We start from the raw sequence: 18,755 nt of genomic DNA, 5'->3' as shown, positions 1-18,755 counted from the left end.
TTTCATGTTGACTCTCACAAAGTGGCTAATGGTGGCTGTTTCATTGGGTTCCTGTGGACACCCAGCAGGCGGTCATGGCAACCCTCCAGCCGGGGAGCCTCTGGCTGCCTGCTGTCGCTCCTGTGGGATGGCCGGCTGAACAGTCTGCCTTCCTGTGTCTCTCTCTGTTTGCCTTACTTAGGGGGCTAGATTAACTGGCAAACTGCAGATGTCATGGCTTAGGGCCACATTAAACACTATGTTTGAACTGTGGCATTGAGGAGACAAAAATGGGCTCAAGCCTTTCCAGACAGAGCTTCTTTCTCTGTTTATCAATAGGCTAGGCACAGTGGGGATCACATTTAGATAGGCAGGGCTTGTTTAAAAATGAGGCTATAAGAAAATACTGATACACCTGAGTAGGGCTGCAACAAAAATAAAAAAAAAAATATCAACATTTTTTAAGTCTTTCCTGTTATCGATCAATCTGTCTCTCATTTTCTCCACTAATCAATCAGTTGTTTGGTCCATTAAATTTCAGAAAATGTTCATCAGTGTTTCCCAAAATTCAAGATGACGTCCACAAATGTCTTGTTTTGTCCACAACCCAAAGATATTCAGTTTACGGTTAAAGAGGAGTAAAGAAACCAGGAAGCTGGAATCTGAGAATTTTGCCTTTTGTTCCTTAAAATATCACTCAAATGGAGGAAGCGATTATCAAAATAGTTGATGATTAATTTAATAATCAGTGACATACATACGTACCACATCGTCAGATTCTTGCCAATACACAGCCCTATTTAAGAATTTACTTTATGATCATGTGCTGTACACATCTTTCCTCTATAATATAGTGTATATTGAATGTGTTGTAGCACCTCTGGCATGATTGGTTTATGACACTGTTGCTCTCTTATCTAGGAGGGATGCAGGACTACAACTACCTCTATGGAAACTGTCTGGAAATCACCATGGAGCTGAGCTGCTGCAAATATCCTCCTGCTTCTGAGCTCCATAAGGAATGGGAACTGAACAGGGAATCTCTAGTAGCCTACATAGAACAGGTAGAGCTTCTAACTAGTAATGCAGTCATTATAATGTGACTTCTGTTTTTTTTGTTATTTAAAAAGAATAATACCAGAGTCAAAACCTGTCATATCTTTGGCATGACAATGCTCCAGTTCAGCAAGATGTCCTTAGTATTTACAGTATCTCTGTCTTCCAGGTCCACATAGGTGTCCACGGTTACGTGAAAGAGGCCGTCAATGGATCTCCTCTTGCCAATGTCAGCATTGTGGTGGCAAGTATTCGCCACAACCTGACCACTGGAAACTATGGGGACTACTACCGCCTCCTACTCCCAGGAACATACAACATCACAGCTGTGGCCCCAGGGTGAGTTATGCCACTGAACTTCTTACAATAGGTGTTAATATTGACAGCAAATTTTGATTTAGTTTAAAATGCTGTTTAGCCTTTAGTCATCTGAATTGTTCCTGTTTTACTCTAGTTTTAGTTGACTAAATGTGATAAGATTTAGGTTGACTAAAGCTTCAGTAGGTTTAGTCGACTAAAATCTAAGGTGTTTTATTGTTCGTCAAGAACTCCCATACTCATGATACACTTCTGAAGGTAACATCTTGTTTCATTTTAGTTAGAATGTGATGACTGTGAAACTTAATACTCGTAACACACTTATCTTTAGTTTGTCAATCAGTGTTTTGATTTATGATTTAAGATTAATAACTCTGGGTCATTCACTTCTCTGCTTGGTTTCTTTTACCTTGTATTTTATTCCACGTTTAGTGAAAATACACCAGCTTGGATAACTCTGACTCTCGAGTAGATCAGTACTACCCAGCTGTGTGCATCTAACCTTTGGACCACACAGAGCTTGGATCTCTTCCCAGATCATCCCTGCCTAATGTTTTCATCTCATATTAGTCAAGAAATTAACATTGTTCACAAACAGAGGCTATTCATTAATGTTTAACTCTTAAAAATATCAAATAATTGTCAGGCTTCAAGTTTCATTGCAGTGATGAATAATAGTTTTGCAAGTGTTGCATTCATCCCTGCTTGTTGCCAGATCACATGATCTAAGCTAAATTTGTAACCTGGCTCTTCAGACTGTAAAACAATGAAGCTCAGTCTGTAATTTTTAACCACATTTTCCCACAAGTGCTGCGCTAAAGAAATGCATGACATCAGTTACTTCCTCCTTAGTTGTATAGAGATGCTCTTTGTTACTGAAGTGAAGAAAAATATGACTTCCTGGTTGAGAGATTGAAAGGACTGATGGTCTCTTTTGTTATGACATCTGAGATGTATAATTTAGGCACTTCCTGGAGAGTTTAAGGTGGAGTTAAAGCCTTAAAGCAAAAGTTTATTTTCTCATCACAGGTACACACCAATGACCGTCTACAATGTCCAGGTTCTGGAGGGCAAAGCTACAGAACTTAACTTTACCTTGGCGCCTGTGGTCAGTGAGGCAGCAAGAAGCACTGTGGCTACGTCCTCCATGCCATCTACCAACAAACCAAACATCCCCACCACCGCTACCAACTCCAGCTCCACTCACACTCAGGTGGTTCCTTCAGATGCAAACAAGAACAGCCTCCCTTCGCTTCCACCTGAGCACCAGCCCATCCAACCCCATGAATTTCGTCACCACAGCTATGACGACATGGAGCTGTTCTTACGCAAGTACAGCAGCGAGTTCCCCTCTATCACCCACCTTTACACAGTTGGCCGCTCCGTGGAAGAACATGAGCTCTACGTGATGGTCATCTCAGACAACCCCACAGTCCATGAGCACGGTATGTCTTAGATGATCTTCCTTTCGTTTGCATCTATTATTGGGACTTTTCACTCTGATGTCCATTTTTTTTGTTCCCATGTCAGGTGAACCAGAGTTTAAGTATGTCGGCAACATGCACGGTAATGAAGTGGTGGGCCGAGAGTTATTGCTCAACCTCATCGAGTACCTGTGCCGTAATTATGGTACTGACACGGAGGTCACCAAGTTGGTCAACAATACCCGCATTCACATCATGCCCTCTATGAACCCTGATGGCTACGAGGTAGCCACTGAAGGTAAGAGAGAAGGACACACACACACACACACACACACACACACACACACACACACACACACACACACACACACACACACACACACACACACACACACACACACGTGCAAACACTAAGTCAGGGATACTCAACTTGCTTTACCCAGATAAATCAGATAATTTACTGAGTTGAATAAATGCATTTTAATTGGAAATGCTTTGGTAACATTTGAGAGTTTATAAGACATTAAATATAGGTTGAACCTCTTCTATCATACAATCACTGAAGTGATGAAAGGATACAAAAACAAACATAAACTGCTCCCAGCAGGGACAGAATGAAGAGCATATTTACGCTCTTTTAGTATGAGATACACACTTATGGGATCAGAATTATCTTCATTCCTGGGTTACTTTTTGCGCCCTTCAGCTAATAGTTGTCTGTCCCTGCATAGTTCATCATCTGATCCTACTGCACTTACAGATGAAACAGTCTGAAAATTTTCTGTCATGATTATAGTGACCAAAATTCTTAAAATGTGCTGAAAATGTTAAAAAAATGTACTGATACACACTGGAAAGCTATAAATGATTTGAAACAGCATCATGTCCTTTGTAATCACAAGGTTTTCATTGACACAAAACAAACCGGCGGTGCTGCTGCGCCTGCGTTTGGGCGATAGTTGTAACTGATCAATGCTGGACAGTATTAACCACAAGTTTTCTAAGAGCAGTAATCAAACACAGTTGTAAAAAAGCTGTGACGTTGTGTAAAATGCAAATAAAAACAGAATGCAATGATTTCCAAGTGAGCCTTTTGAGGATTCTCCTTAATATCCAATCATGATACTGTCAGTTAACTGCTTACCTGTGGAATCTAGATCTAGATCATCTAGAATGAGTGTATACACAGGCAACAACAAGGTAACACTACCTGCATTGTATGAAATGAAGACTTGTAGCTTTATAGCAAATGTTTTGGTGTACAAATCACACATGCATTAGATTTATACTTTAGATACATGAGCAAGGGTGTAACATTACAGAACCTGAACAGTAATTTGATCACTTGAATGTATGTTGCTGAAAGGTATCAAATTAACAGCCGACACAGGACTTACAAAGTGATCAGACCACATTTACATACAGGAGAAAACTCAAATGATTACAAAGAAACAGACAGTATGCCCTGTGCTCATGACATGTGCATAAGTTTAGGAGGTCGACACAGCATCGTCCTTAAATTGGTGTTATTTGCATATTAGCTGTTCGTCTCATTTCCTTTGTCCTTATATATTATCTCCTGACACACTGCAGGCTTCATCTCATCTGCCGACTGAGTCGGCTTTAGTTGCGCTCTCTTGCTTCTGCGAGTGTTTTTTTCAGTTTCACGAAACATTGCTTCCATTATGTTATCAGTCAGTTGGTAGCCACTGCTGATGTGTCACAGGAAGTACAGAGGAGGAGGAGCTGTACGTCTTCAGGCAGGAACATGCTGTGGTTACAGAATCAGATACACAGGGCTGGGAAATATTGCTGAAAAATGGATTACTATAAAATGTGTCATTTCAGCTGATATAGATAATAAAAAAAAAATGTAATTGAATCTTTTTATTTTTAATTTAACTGCCTTCCTTTGAATCTAAGAACTTTATTTTTAATTTATATGCCTGATTTTGAATTTAACTTCTTTATTTATCACAGCACACAGGTAAAAGGTTTTAATAGACTTTAAAAACCTAAGTAACTGCCATATTGTTGAGCTGACAAGCTTTTTTATTAACTATTTCCTCACCGTCTGCATGCCTGATTATCAGGAGATATGACAGGCTGTTTATGAGGCAGGTCGTATTTGTTATTTAATATGGTAGTTTGCACTTAATGCTTTAAAATGAAACTGCTGGAAATTTTATTGAACTATTTTTTATTGCTGTTGATAAAGTTTGTATTTCTGGTATGTATCACTGTCGCCCACAGATTCATGCAGATGACTCATCATTATCATTTATTTCCCCACAGGTGATATAAAAGGCTACAAAGGGCGCAACAACAGCAACAATTTTGACCTGAACCGGAACTTCCCGGACCAGTTCACCACCGTCACGGAGCCCAGACAGCCAGAGACTATAGCTGTGATGAACTGGCTGAAGAGCATCCCCTTCGTCCTGTCGGCCAACCTGCATGGAGGCACGGCCTTATTTTGAGCTTTTAGTGCCAAAAATGTTTGTCTTTCAGCGTCACAGTCACCTTTTTGATAGTCATAGAGTCTGTCAATGATTTTAAATGTTTTGTATGTTTTTTTTTTAAATCACACATAATTTGAGATTAAAGTTAAATCAATAATTACAATTACTGTCACAGCTCTACAGTTCAAATCTAAATATTAGGCTGGATTTTGAAATGTCTAGTTATGCACATTGAAGTTTATTTTAGCCACTAATGTATTTGTGTCATTTTGCGTTGTGGAATTTAGGTTCCTTGGTGGTCAACTACCCTTATGATGATGACAAACAAGGGGTGTCTCAGTACAGCCAGTCACCTGATGACAAAGTCTTTCAGCAGGTGTCTCGAGCCTACTCACAGGTAACCAGACACTGCTGCTGTTGGATCTGTTTCAGTCCAGGATAAAGTCTCCATTTGGTTTCATGGTGTAACTGAAAACAAAATTGGGACTGACAAAAGCCACAGGCTTTTTGTGAAAGTCTGTGGAGAGACGAGGTTTGAAAACTTGACTACAACAGCGCTCATTGTTGCGTTCTCACTTGTGTGTGTGTGTGTGTGTGTGTGTGTGTGCAGGAGAATCCTCTGATGCACAAAGGACACCCTTGTGACGACCTGTACCCTGAGGAATATTTTGAGGATGGCATCACCAATGGTGCCAACTGGTACAATGTTAATGGTACGCCTACGACTCTCATCCTCCTTTGTTACTCACCACATTCATTTTTGTTCCACAGCACATCATCCAGAACACTCTTTCATATTTGAAATGTTTATTTTTTTCCACAAAATCAGGAAAAGTTACTCTTATGTAGAAAATAAGACAATTTGTTCAATTCAGACTTCTCTTTTATAGCCTCAAAATACACTAGGGGTTGATATTAATGTTTTATTTATAAGGATAGTAAATTAGTTAAGCTATTTAATAATGGACACAGACACAGTATACACAGATAAGCTGAGAACAACCATCCAATGCACCAATGCATGTATCACAGTGTTTGTAGCAAATGCTGATTTGCAACACCCGTCTTTAAAAGGATTTTTATGGAAATAAGAGATTAGAACAGTGAAATAAAAAGATGGTGAAATATATACAACAAAATATCATAAAAACTAATCAAAACCTGATTGCAAAAAAAAGCTGTTAAGCACACATTTAAAGACATTATATTTAAAAAAAAAAAAAAAGACACAAGTATGTGCTTGCTGTTAAATTAATGAAAAATGTTTAGTTTTAGTTTAGTTGCTATTAGTTTCAGGATTAGTTCTATGATGTTTCTTTGATAACACATAAAATCCCATAATTTCCTGGTAAATAGGTTACAATTACCAAGTAATATATGTGAAATTTCTTAGACATTACCTCCAAATTACCCCCAAATTTAATGGTAAGTATGCATGAAAATGACACTTGAAATTGGGGGTAATATGTTGATAATTTTTACCTATTTATGATGAAGTTGTGGGACTTGGAAAGTGTTACCATTTTTAATATCTAGTTGTAGTTTTTAGTTTAGTTTTAGTTATAATGACCTTGGTATGCGGTGGTACAGCAGTGCATTGACTAGGTGACACTCAGAGTGTTCCACCTTTCACCAGGATTAGTTAAATCACTGGTTCCCAACCTGAGTTCTAGGCCCCCTCTTGGGTGGCACCAAAGATCACAGGGGGTCTCAAGGCTTTGTGTGCTCTGAGGTTATCAAAATTCGATTTGCACGCAATTTAATTGCAATTTATACAAAACTATTTCAAAGTTTTTTTTTCCCCAATCAAAATTAGTTGGCTACACCATTGGCACACTAAATCCATCATAGATGCTATAATCGCATAAACCTTCTGCTCATACTGTAGTGGCTTTAAGTGACAGCTTTAAAGATTGTGGAGATTAAAGGAGTGTGTTTCCATCCAGGTGGCATGCAGGACTGGAACTACTTAAACACCAACTGTTTTGAGGTGACCATTGAGCTGGGCTGTGTGAAGTATCCCCTGGCCAAAGACCTGCCTGAATTCTGGGAACAAAACAGACGAGCCTTGCTTCAGTTTATTCACCAGGTTAATAAATACGGACCTTAAAAGGACAATTCACCCCCAAATCAAATCTGCATATTTTTCTGCTGGCTTGTAGGGCTGTTTATCCATCGAGAATGTTTTGGTTTGAGTTGCAGAGTTTTGGAGATATCAGCAGTAGAGATGTCTGCCTTCTCTTCAGTATAATGGGACTTCTTCTTTCTGGTAAAAAAAGAAAGTAGACCTGGTAGATTCTACTGCGGAGTGAAAGTAGTTCCTACATGAAAGTGCTCACGACGAGGCTTGTGGATTATCTTGAGTAACCAGGTCATGATTTCTAAAAAGAGACACTGGCTTTTTCAGATGTATTTTTTGGTGCTTTTAGCAACACAAGCCTGGTGCCATTTAGTCCCTTTATATTGGAGAGCAGCCAGACATCTCTACAATATCTCCAAAACTCTGCAACTCAAACCAAAAATGTCTAGATGGATAAATAACACTACAGGCCAGACAACAATATGTATTTTTAATTTTGGGGTGAACTGTCCCTTTGACATTACCCTGAAGTTTCTCCTCACTTTACGACAAAGTTTTGCATCTGCTTATGTGTACGCGATGACGTGTCTTTGTAGGTCCACGGTGGAATAAAGGGCACAGTGTCTGACATCAGGGATGGTACAGGAATTCCCAATGCCACCATCAGTGTGGAGGAGATCGACCACAACGTCACCACGGCTCGCACCGGAGACTACTGGAGACTGCTGGTCCCTGGGACTTACTCTGTCACTGCCTCCGCCCATGGGTGAGAAAAAACAATCAAAATTAACCTAAAATTTCTTTTCTTTATTTTTTTTTATTGCAGGTTAATGTTGGTTACAGTTCTCCATGGTACATAAAAGTAATTTACATTTTCTTTTGAGAACAACATCATAGTGGTGTAAAAGAACATGATTATAATTATTCTGCAGATTTTATACACATCAATGGGTAAGGTGGACAAAAAGCACAAACCAAGAGAGAAAAAACAATCAGAAATGGTGTCACACACAAGTATAAACAGCAAACAAACAAGCAAGCGCTGCATGTTGTGATTCCCCATATTTATGTTTCCTCATTGAAATGTTGTTGCCGTGCATCTGTTTTATCCTGCTACTGTAATGCACACAGACTTACAAAGGGGGAAAACGATGGCTGGACTGGAAGAATCTCAGGGGTCTGCAAGTAATGATTTTGAATCTTTGACTTCAAGGTGCAGCCCTAGTCTGTACTGTCATTTTGACTGGAAAGTAAAATACAGTATGTGCTTTGGCCTTGGATCAATGAGACCTGAATTGTTGTTGTGCAATCTTGCTTTTCTATTTTTCTTTCAAGAACAGCATAGTGACATAAAAGACCATACAGTCATAATTATCTGACAGATTTTATACACATCAGTGGGCGAGGCAGACAAAAAGCAAGACTCATGTTAGAAAACAAGAGCACAAACCAAGAGAGAAAAACAAGGCATGAAAAATAAGTATTAGAGAATATATAAGCCGAGTGTAGAGCATATATTGGTATCTGGATGTATGTTTTTTATGTTTTTAAAGAACAAATAATACAGAAAACAATGCTTGGGGTGATTTAGATTTGTCACAATGCAGAACATACTGTATTTGCATAGTCATATCGGTGCACAATCCATATAAAAAAAACTTTTATTTTTATTCTAGCTTAAAAAATTCATTGGTAATTGGTGAATCGATGCTGTTATCAGCTCTCAAAAATCCTATATTGGTTAGACTCCAAGGCTACCATTAAATCTCTATAACTTTCTATTCTGCTATGTCCTTTTATTTCTAGTGCTATTAACTTTAAATCACTTTCTCTGCCGTCCAGATATAAATCTGTGAGGACCTACGCCACAGTCCGAGAGGATGGAGCGGAGGTGGTGGACTTCAAACTCACACGTATACACTCTGACTCCAATGGCCAGCCGCTGGAGGGTCCGCAACCCACGCAGAACCCGTCTGAGAAGGAGTTCCAGAGCTTAATCAAGGACCTCTCGCTGGGTCAGGGTTTGGAGCAGCTGGTCAGGAGCACGGCCACAGAGAACAACTTCCGTTACCGACGCTACAAAGAGATGTCCGCCTTCGTGAGAGGCCTCACGCTTAACTTCCCCAACATTACATCTTTACGCAGGTAGGAGGCTTTATCCTCCCCCCGGGACTTTATTTCAACCAGCCAACATCATTTTCTTTTAAGGATGCATAAATGTTTGACATCATAGTTCTCATCCTCTGTCTGCCAAAAGTAAATCCTGTTTGATAACTTCAGTTACTTTTCTTATAATACTGACTAATATTCTGTTTTCTTCTCTTCTGTGTCTAGTTTGGGCCAAAGTGTAGAGTTTCGAACCATTTCAGCTCTAGAAATCTCCAACAAACCAGAGGAAGCTGAACCGTCTGAGCCCAAGATCCGCTTTGTAGCAGGGATCCATGGTAATGCCCCAGTGGGCACAGAGCTGCTGCTGGAGTTTGCTGCTTTCCTGTGTATCAACTACGGCAAGAACCCAGTCATCACCAGGGTGAGTTTTAGGGCCCCTCAGGAAATACAGTGTTTGATAGCCTGGACTACACAGTATACTGTATTTATCAACTGTGCTCAGCACGTACCTACTTTGACCTTTTAAAACTCTGTTCCCCCCATCAAATTGTCTGATTCCAGCTTCTTACATGTGAATATTTTCTGGTTTCTTTTCTACTTTATATCAGTAAACTCAGTATCTTTAGGTTGTGGACCAGACAAGACACTTAGAAAATTGTGATAAATTGTGATCTGTTGTCCAAAGCCCAAGATGAAGTGTCTGACATTTTATAAACCAAAGAACTTGCCAATTAATTGAGAAAATAATCAACAGATTAATCGATGATTAAAACAGTCGCTAGTGCCAGCCCTAGCTGACATGTCAATGTATGTTTTTATTTGGGTTCTGGTTGTTGTTTGTAACCTTTCCTATGCTGCCATCTTGGCCAGGTTTTGCTTGAAAAAGAGATTGTTGATCTCAACAGGATTTACTTGGTTGAATAAAAACTTTAATGTAATCAGCCTACATATACAAAATTCTTTGTTCTTTCTCTGAGAGATCTGCGCTCTTTCAGATCTGGGATTGGGTTCACTCTGTACTGTAATTTTGTTTTGACCGGAAGGAACCAGTCTCGGTAAATACAGCAACATGACCGTAATCGTTCCTTCTCCATTTCCCTCCCCCAGCTGATCAATGAGACCCGCATTGTCATTGTGCCCTCCATCAACCCAGATGGACGGGAGCAGGCTGTTGAGAAGCAGTGCACCTCCACTCAGGGCCTGACCAATGCTCATGGCAAAGATCTGGACACAGACTTCTTCGGTCAGTTGTGTGGATTTGTGCGTGTGTGTGCAAACTGAGACAGAGACAAAAGAAGACAATTCAATCTACAATTTTCAAGATTTGCTGTGAAACTAAAAAGTGCTTGAGATAAAAGGTTAGACATGATCTGACAGCTCCATTTCTTGTCCACCATTGGCTTTTGTTTTTCAGGCAATGCATCTCAGCGTGTGGTGGAGACCCAACCAGAGACCAGAGCCATGATGGACTTGATTCTAGACAAGACCTACACTCTGTCTGTGGCCCTCGATGGAGGCTCGCTTGTTGCTACCTACCCTTATGACAAACCTGTCCAGTCTGGTAACGACACAAAACAGCTTTTTGTTTGAATTCTTACCTAAAAAAAAAAAAGAATCTGCCTTGTTTGGTTATATAATGTAAAGTATATTTACTTATTTTAAGGTTTTAAAATCAGTTTATTTAGAGTGTTTGAAATGAAACTACTTTTACGACTGCACACATGTAAGATCACACCCTTTAGGGGTCCCTGGTGCCCGAGGATGGTGACGCATTTTCAGCACAAGTCCAGAGAAAATGTGTTGTTATTATTAACAATTTGTGACCAGTTTGTATGGATATTCGTGGTGGCCTGCGGATAAATGAATCCCCATGTTTTTGGCGACTAAAGCACCACCATCGGGCCAAATCTTCCACATACATTCAAGGAACATCACAATCTAATCTTCTGATTGCCATGACACAGACTGATTTGAAAGACACTAGAGCCTTTTCCTCTAGTGCCACCCTCAGGACAAATATGTTTTTTACCCCTACAATTGATAAAAAAAAATAGTTACAGTAGATAATTGCTGTTGTTCATGTGTCCAAAAATTCCCACACTGTTGGGGCTTTAGGCCTTGTTCAGAGGACTGCTTGACTAAATCTGTTATTTTTTGGGGGGGGCATATCCAGATTGTATCAAGACATTGAAATCAGATTTGAGCAGGTAGGGCAGCCTGACCGAGATGCCAAAATTACATTTCATTTTATTTCAAAGTGTCTTTTGCATCATTCAGAATTTGACACACAACAGTGATGTCAAAATCCAGAGTGACAAAAGTGCATCAGAGTGGTTGAGCAAAACATTGTTACCACAGCAACCCATGCAGATAGGTTGGTGATGTCTGGACTAGAGCTGCAACTAAAGGTCATTTTTATTTCATTTTGATTAATTGATGAACCATTAAGTCTATAAAATGTCAAAAAAAATTGTGAATAAGGCTCATTAAAATTTTCATAATTTCCATTCTTTTGTCCAACCAACAGTCCAAAACCCAAAGACTCTTAATTTATTGTCATAAATGGCGAAGAAAAGCAGAAAATCCTTACATTTAAAGGGACAGTTCACCCCGCTCACATAAGTGTCATTTCCACACAACTGCCCTAGCTTTCTAATTTAGAGAGACAATTCACCCCAAAATCAAAAATACATATTTTCCCCTGTCCTGCAGTGCTATTTATCCATCTAAATTTTTTATTTTTATTTTTTTTTGGTGTGTGTTGCAGAGTTTTGGAGATATCGGCTGTAGAGACGTCTCCCTCTTCTCCATTATACTTAAACTATATGGCACTCGGCTTGTGGTCCTCAAAGTGCCAAAAAATTGTTGTGTGACCGGTTTCATGTAGGACCTATTTTCTTTCTGCAGTAAAATCTACTGCAACTAAAAAAAAAAATTTGCAACTTATACCAGAACTGTCTGAATAACACTACAGGCCATGAGAAAAATAAGTACTTTTGATTTTGAGGCGAACTGTCCCTTTTAAGAAGCTAGAACCAGAAAATGTTTTGCTTGAAAAATGACTGAAAAGATTAATTTGTCATCAAAATAGTTGCTATCTGATTTTTCAATTAATTAATCTAATATAATCAGTCAACTAACTGACTAATTGTTGCTCTAGTCTGGACATAAATCTGGTCTGATCACTTGCAAATAACAGTGTGGACAGTCTGTGTTAAAGATCTGAAATGAGAACCAATTCTTATTTGCGTTCAGTCTAAACAAATACTCAGATTCTTAGACTTTTTGTTACATAAAATGTGGACAAATGCAGTCACAGCACTGACGTACTTCTCCTCACATCTTTTCATTTATAGTTATAAACATGAATTATATAACAGCAATTTGCAAAGAGTAGAGCAAACATCTCAGCACTGATTTCTGATAAACATTTGTCAATAGAAATATGTTTTGCTGTGTGGTTTTATTTAATATTTCTTTTTTTTCCAGTTGAAAATGAGGGAACATTGAAGTACTTGGCAAGTGTTTATGCCAACAACCACCCCAAGATGCACCTCGGGGACACTGGATGTTCAAATAATGGGCAGAGTATGTAATTTAATTGTCGTCATGTTGCTGTTGAATATCAGTCATTAATCAGATGAACGTGGTCAACAGTTAATGGAACTTTTCTGTTACTCAGTAGGCAACATCCCAGATGGCGTTATGAGGGCAGCAGAGAGACAAAGTCACATGGGGAGCATGAAGGCAAGTCTCTTCACTGCCGTGTCTGTGTTCAGTTACTGCAGTTAAAATGGCCTCCAGGCTGCCACCGCATAGTACTTGTCTTTTATAAAAATATGAAGTGAAATGAAGTAGCGCACTTCTTGAGAAACAGTTCAGAGATCCCGAATGTTAGTTTGGAGATATCTGTCAGATCAAATGAGAAGTGAAGCAAAGCCAGAAACGGGCATCTGCGCCAGCACTGTCTCATGAGTCATCTTGTGTCTACGTGTCCTCTCAGGACTTCAGTATGGACTTTGGCCACTGTCCAGAAATCACAGTGTATACTGGCTGCTGTTTGTTCCCTCCTGCCGAGCAGCTGGTCACGCTCTGGGCCGAGAACAAGAAGGCTCTCCTCAGCATGTTGGTGGAGGTATGACGCAAGATTTTATCAGCACCACATGGAGACGTTTACTGGACCTTTTTAACACTGCTGCATATAGATTTATAATAATTACTGACTTGTGCACCTTAGTAACCAATTTCAAATATGTTAAGTTATTTAAACTAATGATTGTTCTAATTACCATATACCCTTAAAGGAAAGTTCAGATTATTTGAAGTGGGTTTGTATGAGGTACTAATCCACAGTCAGTGTATTACCTACAGTAGATGGTGGTTGGAGTGCATCCAGTTTGGAGAAGCAGAGAGGAGTACCAGCATGGAAGCTAAGCAATATACTGCTGTGGACTGCTGTTAGGCACAAACAATATCAGTTTAGTGTACGCTACATTTAGAATATTTTCACTACTTTACCTTGCTGTCAGACAGACTTTTCTGAAGGGAATTAGCTATAATATGAGACACACATCCCTGTCTCTTTCTCAAGCTCCACTGTTAGAATCAGTCATTTTACCTCACAGTGTTGGTCTAACACTGCCTCAATCTGTTAGTTAGTTTGTGTTATTGTGACTTTTTAAAATGTTAGTTCAGGATCACAGAAGTCACACAATAACACAAACTAACTAAAGTATCAAGGCAGCTGTAGATGAGAAAATCCTGTCCTCTGTGAGGTAAAATTACAGATTTTTCCTGTGGAGTTTGGTTGTTTTGGAGAGAATGATATTTGGCTTATATAACCGCCAATTTATTTATTTTTTTTTTTGGGGTGGCTAAAACACATTTAGCTGCTACTCTGTCCACAGCAGTACATTGCTTAGCCTCCTATATAAGCACTGCAGCTGCTTCTTCAAACTGGAGGCCTGCAGACTGCCGTCTCCTGTAGGTGGACGATGGATAAGTGCCTCATACAGCCCCACTTCATAAAAAAATCCAAACCAACCTTTAATTTTCCTTTCATTCTCCCCCCATCCAGGTGCACAAAGGGGTGCGTGGCGTGGTGAGGGACAAGAGTGGGAAGCCTATTGTTGGGGCGATCATTGTACTGAACGGCGGAGTGAGGGTCTTTACTTCAGAGGGCGGCTACTTCCACGCGCTGCTGGCTCCCGGCAACCACAACATCGAAGCTGTTGCTGATGGATACCAACAACAACGTCAAAAGGTACACAGTTATATACATACCAAGTATTATGTGGGCTAGGAATGTACCAGCTCTCGGAAAGATGGCTACGAGTTGATAAAACCTAACAAGTAAATCTAACGGGCAAAATAAATGGGACACAGATGTGGTGCGACACGTCTGGCACAGCTTGCCTGCAGCAGAAGCATGTTGATTATAATCAACTGAAGCTGCTCCACTGACCGCAGAAGCCTTGCATGTATTTGTTTGCAGCCGGTCTATTTTTTTCCTCTCTACACAGCTGCACAGCCCTCAAACAGGTAAAGCTATATATTCTGTGTAAAAATCGAGTGAAATCAGTGTAGTAATGATTACAGTAAATACCTCATTGTAACAGAGGCAACGCCATGCAGCAGGGTTGTGTTTTCACACAATGTAAATCAATCAAATCAATGTGTATCCATGATCCTGTAGTTAGAATGATCGACTTAATTAATTCAGTTCCAATCCTCTCCAAAATCACACTTGAAGTGAAGCTGATCATCTCTCATATGTCTTACTTTACATCCCCTCATAAAACACAGCTGATCATTTGCCCTTATTGTTTTTTCTAAAATGTTTTTTCTAAAATGTAAAACTTTTCAAGGCATTTGGTGGCGTTTCATGGTGTTAGGCAGCCAGTGCAGCCAAGATGAGAGCATGACTGAGAGAACGCGGAAGTAAGGCAAGAAATATGATGTGTGACTAAATGCATACTCCTACACAGAGCTGCCTCCACGCCTGTATGTCACAGCCTGCGAAAGAAAGCAGCTCTGCCACAAGTGCCTTATAACAGAACCAAATCCAGACAGCCATGACCAAATTAGGTTGAAAGAAAATGCGGCAATAGCTTTGAATTGAATATATACATAGCATCAAAAGTAATCAAATACTAACTTTGTCTGAACATGTGAGTGTGTGCAATGTGTAGGAACTAGGGCTGCACAGTTAATCACAATATTATCAAAACTGCAATCTAACCAAGTGCAACATCCAAGTTGAACCAGGACCACATTTTTTTGAGAAAAAGAAAAATGTGACAAAACATCATTATAGTGAAGAACTGTAATGCTGCAGAAATGACCTGAGCAAAAAATCTTCTCTCAGATTAAAGAAAATGTGTTTGTTTGGTACAGACCTCAACAAATATAACATCATCATGATATCACAATATATTTTTTTCCAGTAAAAATGAAAATTGTAATGTAAAAATGATGATTCCCACAAATCCCATCTTATCACATGTAACAAATTTAGTCAAAATAATTGCAATATGACTTTTCTACCTTATCGTACAGCCCTAGTAGGAACTTTGTATATATACTTCTTAAATTTTAATGTGTTGTCTCTTTTTTTTCTCTGCGCCTTTAAAAAATGTTAATGTAATGCTAAGAAAATTTAGAAGATGTAGCACAAGAGGCGTTTAATGGGGACAGTAAGACTGAGTAAATTAAGAAGCTTACAGTGTCTGGTTTGAGTAATGATTTTTATGAAAGTGTCAAAAAGCAGATATCATCTTTGCCTCAGTTACAACTACATGCGCCGCGAGGTTGACTGGCTTTCAAACAAATGATTTGTTATACTGGGGAGAACTTTGGACTCACTTACAGTCAGATACAAACCAATTAAAAATACAGCATTCACAGGTTTTGCCTTCATAGCTCTTGCATTGTTTAATTTTGTTTAAGTGTTATGTAAAGAGGCTCTTCAATGCAAACTGTCAAACATTTGACATCATTTTTTTTAAATAAACTATTGAAATGTAAATTCAGCTACTACATTACCTTTCAGGAAAAAAGAAAATGGTCTGAATAAAGTACCAAGAGACATAAATAAAAAAACAACACACTAATTTCATAGAAAGTGTGTGAGCATATTACTGTGATTCCCCAAAGAGAGCTGCAGTAATGAGTCCTGAAACCCAGAAATGAGTGAACATATTTGCACCTCAGGTTCCCTCATCTCACAGTCAGTGGGTTGAAATAAGGTCTGTGGTTAACACAAGCTGAAGAGATTTTATTTTGTGACATAAAATACACCACTAAATACCCCACTCGTGAATTTTAAAGCTTCTACATGTCTACTATTTTGATAATCACTTAAAAAAATGGTCAAAATGATCCCATTCTAGCCTCTTAAATGTGAATATTCTCCAGTTCCTGAGGATGTCGTCTTTGGGAAACACTGATTTTTCACCATTTTATGGATCGATTGATCAAGAAAACGACTGACAAAAGAATCAGTGACTAAAATAATCAATAATTAAAATAGTCACACAGACTGTGTGCCACATGTTTGGGCCTATTTTTCAAGTGACATGATTGTGACAGGATTAATAAATCAAGAAAATAATGACAAATTAATCAACAATGAAAATAATCGATAGCTGTGGCCCGAGTAACAAGTGAGACTACAGAGGTTGTGGGGAACATTAAACGTCATCAGGGTGGTGCTAACATTGAGTTCATGTGACCATGGTGTGGATAGTTTTTAGCATTTTACTTCTGGCGAATGAATTTATGCTCCCAAAATCATAAAGGTGGTGTTCGTTTGTGAAGGTTAAGAAAACGTCTGAGGATCATAAACTTTTATTGGCTGCAGAGATCATTTCCTGCACCAGTGAAAATCCAGTGGAAAAGTCAGATTGTGATGCTCCTCTTTCCTTTCGGCCTACAGAAATACGTCATCCCTGCAGCACTCTGTTACTGTCTATGTCTATGAAAGGTGTAGGGCGGAGCATGCAGAATCTCTCCATCACCTCCACCTTTCCATCTGGCTGCTCTGAAACTTGCAGCGTGGGGTAGGCGAGCTCTTCAAACAGATGTTCCTTAATGTGACGGCCCAGCTGCAGACTGTAGGCTGTGAGCTTCCCGCCCAGGCTAAAGAGCAGGGGATCCACCACTGAGTGATACGTCTGCTGGTACTCCGGCACTGTGAAGCCGTGGATCATCAGGGGTCCCGGCTGAGTGGCCGACGGGCCGCAGTCGGCCACGAGGGCTCCGTCGCTGCAAGGCAGTTTGAGATCTGGGAGGACAGCGGCGTTCCTTATATACCTGTCATCCAAGGGTTTCTGGGGGTCTGCTTTGCTCTGCTCACACATATGGTCCAAATCGAGGTCCAGACCACAACTTGGAGTCAGGGTGTATTTCCTCTCTTTAATTGTCTCCCCATATTTCTTAGGACAGCGAATACTCTGCCTCAGGCCATAGGCACACATTTCATTCCTCTGCAAATGAAAGAGACATTACTTTCTGTGTCATGCTGCCAGAAAACAACCAGCAAACCATACTGATCATTTAAAAAAAAAAAAAAAAAGGAACAAAATTAGGATGAAGACGTGAACTTACTCTTTGGGTGTGTTTTCAGAACACATTATTGCATCAGGCCTGAAACTACATGGTTTGAAATCCTTGTTTCGTGAGCTTTGAGTCCAACCTCCACATTTTTAAGCTGCACTTAAATAAACGACTCTAAAGAGACTTCCACTTGAGAAAAGTCGAGCTGTTCTCAGAGACCTGTAATTTCTCTCTCAGAAGATCACTGAGTAATTTTGGATTCTTATGAGGCAGCCCTCAAATTCTATTTTAGACTTAAAGGACAACCTGCACCAGATTATACTAAGCAGTCACACCTGCAAATGAGGACTGCTAATTAGGTAGCTAACAGCCTCACTTCTGTAGGGAGCTTCAGCAAACAGCTGAAGGCCTTTAATCTCTGCTCAGAGAAACGGCCACGATGGACAGAAAGATGTGGTAAAGCTTGTTGTTTCTTTTAGTTGCTGGATTTTGAGTGTTGCTTAAGTTGAAAAGAAGTAAAGTTGGTGAAAAATACAACAAAAAGTATTTATTTGAATTGTACGTCACCAGCACACACTAATGTACTTTTCAAGTGTTGCTTTCAAGAACCTTTATCATCAGAGCCACAGCTTTTAAGAAGCATATGTTCTGTCTTGACTGCAGAAGTTTGCAGTTTATTTTCAGAGGCCACCACACCCAAAATGATCACGCAAAAATGGGTTGAAGTCTGGTGTTTGACAAAGAATCAGTATGTTAAGAATGTTTCTTTGT

General features: G+C 39.6%; 2 protein-coding genes across 2 annotated transcripts in view; one reads left to right on the top strand and one right to left on the bottom strand.

Moving 5' to 3' along the window:
- cpda (carboxypeptidase D, a) overlaps window positions 1–18,755 on the top strand; it is a 36,059-nt gene that overhangs the window by 13,863 nt on the left and 3,441 nt on the right. Inside the window, exons 3-19 of the mRNA XM_084718160.1 lie at window positions 901–1,043; window positions 1,205–1,374; window positions 2,383–2,798; window positions 2,884–3,075; window positions 5,073–5,240; window positions 5,527–5,636; window positions 5,850–5,952; window positions 7,186–7,328; window positions 7,916–8,085; window positions 9,162–9,464; window positions 9,654–9,849; window positions 10,536–10,671; window positions 10,843–10,989; window positions 12,918–13,016; window positions 13,111–13,175; window positions 13,432–13,563; window positions 14,506–14,691. Coding sequence (XP_084574286.1) covers window positions 901–1,043; window positions 1,205–1,374; window positions 2,383–2,798; window positions 2,884–3,075; window positions 5,073–5,240; window positions 5,527–5,636; window positions 5,850–5,952; window positions 7,186–7,328; window positions 7,916–8,085; window positions 9,162–9,464; window positions 9,654–9,849; window positions 10,536–10,671; window positions 10,843–10,989; window positions 12,918–13,016; window positions 13,111–13,175; window positions 13,432–13,563; window positions 14,506–14,691 — 2,879 coding nt within the window. The remainder of the gene's footprint in view (window positions 1–900; window positions 1,044–1,204; window positions 1,375–2,382; window positions 2,799–2,883; window positions 3,076–5,072; window positions 5,241–5,526; window positions 5,637–5,849; window positions 5,953–7,185; window positions 7,329–7,915; window positions 8,086–9,161; window positions 9,465–9,653; window positions 9,850–10,535; window positions 10,672–10,842; window positions 10,990–12,917; window positions 13,017–13,110; window positions 13,176–13,431; window positions 13,564–14,505; window positions 14,692–18,755) is intronic.
- LOC146329230 (uncharacterized protein C22orf31-like) lies at window positions 16,901–18,748 on the bottom strand. The gene is made up of 2 exons (XM_084716640.1): window positions 18,036–18,748; window positions 16,901–17,914 (listed from the first exon to the last, which is right to left on the bottom strand). The coding sequence occupies exon 2, from the start codon at window positions 17,903–17,905 to the stop codon at window positions 17,372–17,374; it is 534 nt and encodes a 177-aa protein (XP_084572766.1). The 5' UTR covers window positions 17,906–17,914; window positions 18,036–18,748; the 3' UTR covers window positions 16,901–17,371.

This window comes from Lutjanus erythropterus, chromosome 4 (assembly GCF_056507025.1).
Source record: "Lutjanus erythropterus isolate fLutEry1 chromosome 4, fLutEry1.hap2, whole genome shotgun sequence".
Lineage (NCBI taxonomy): Eukaryota > Metazoa > Chordata > Actinopteri > Lutjaniformes > Lutjanidae > Lutjanus > Lutjanus erythropterus.
Note: the sequence above shows the minus strand (reverse complement) of the source record. Positions and strands in the feature narration are given on the sequence as shown.

Excerpts from the sequence above, each read along its gene's own strand:
- LOC146329230 (XM_084716640.1), bottom strand. The coding sequence starts at position 17,905 with ATGTGTGCCTATGGCCTGAGGCAGAGTATTCGCTGTCCTAAGAAATAT.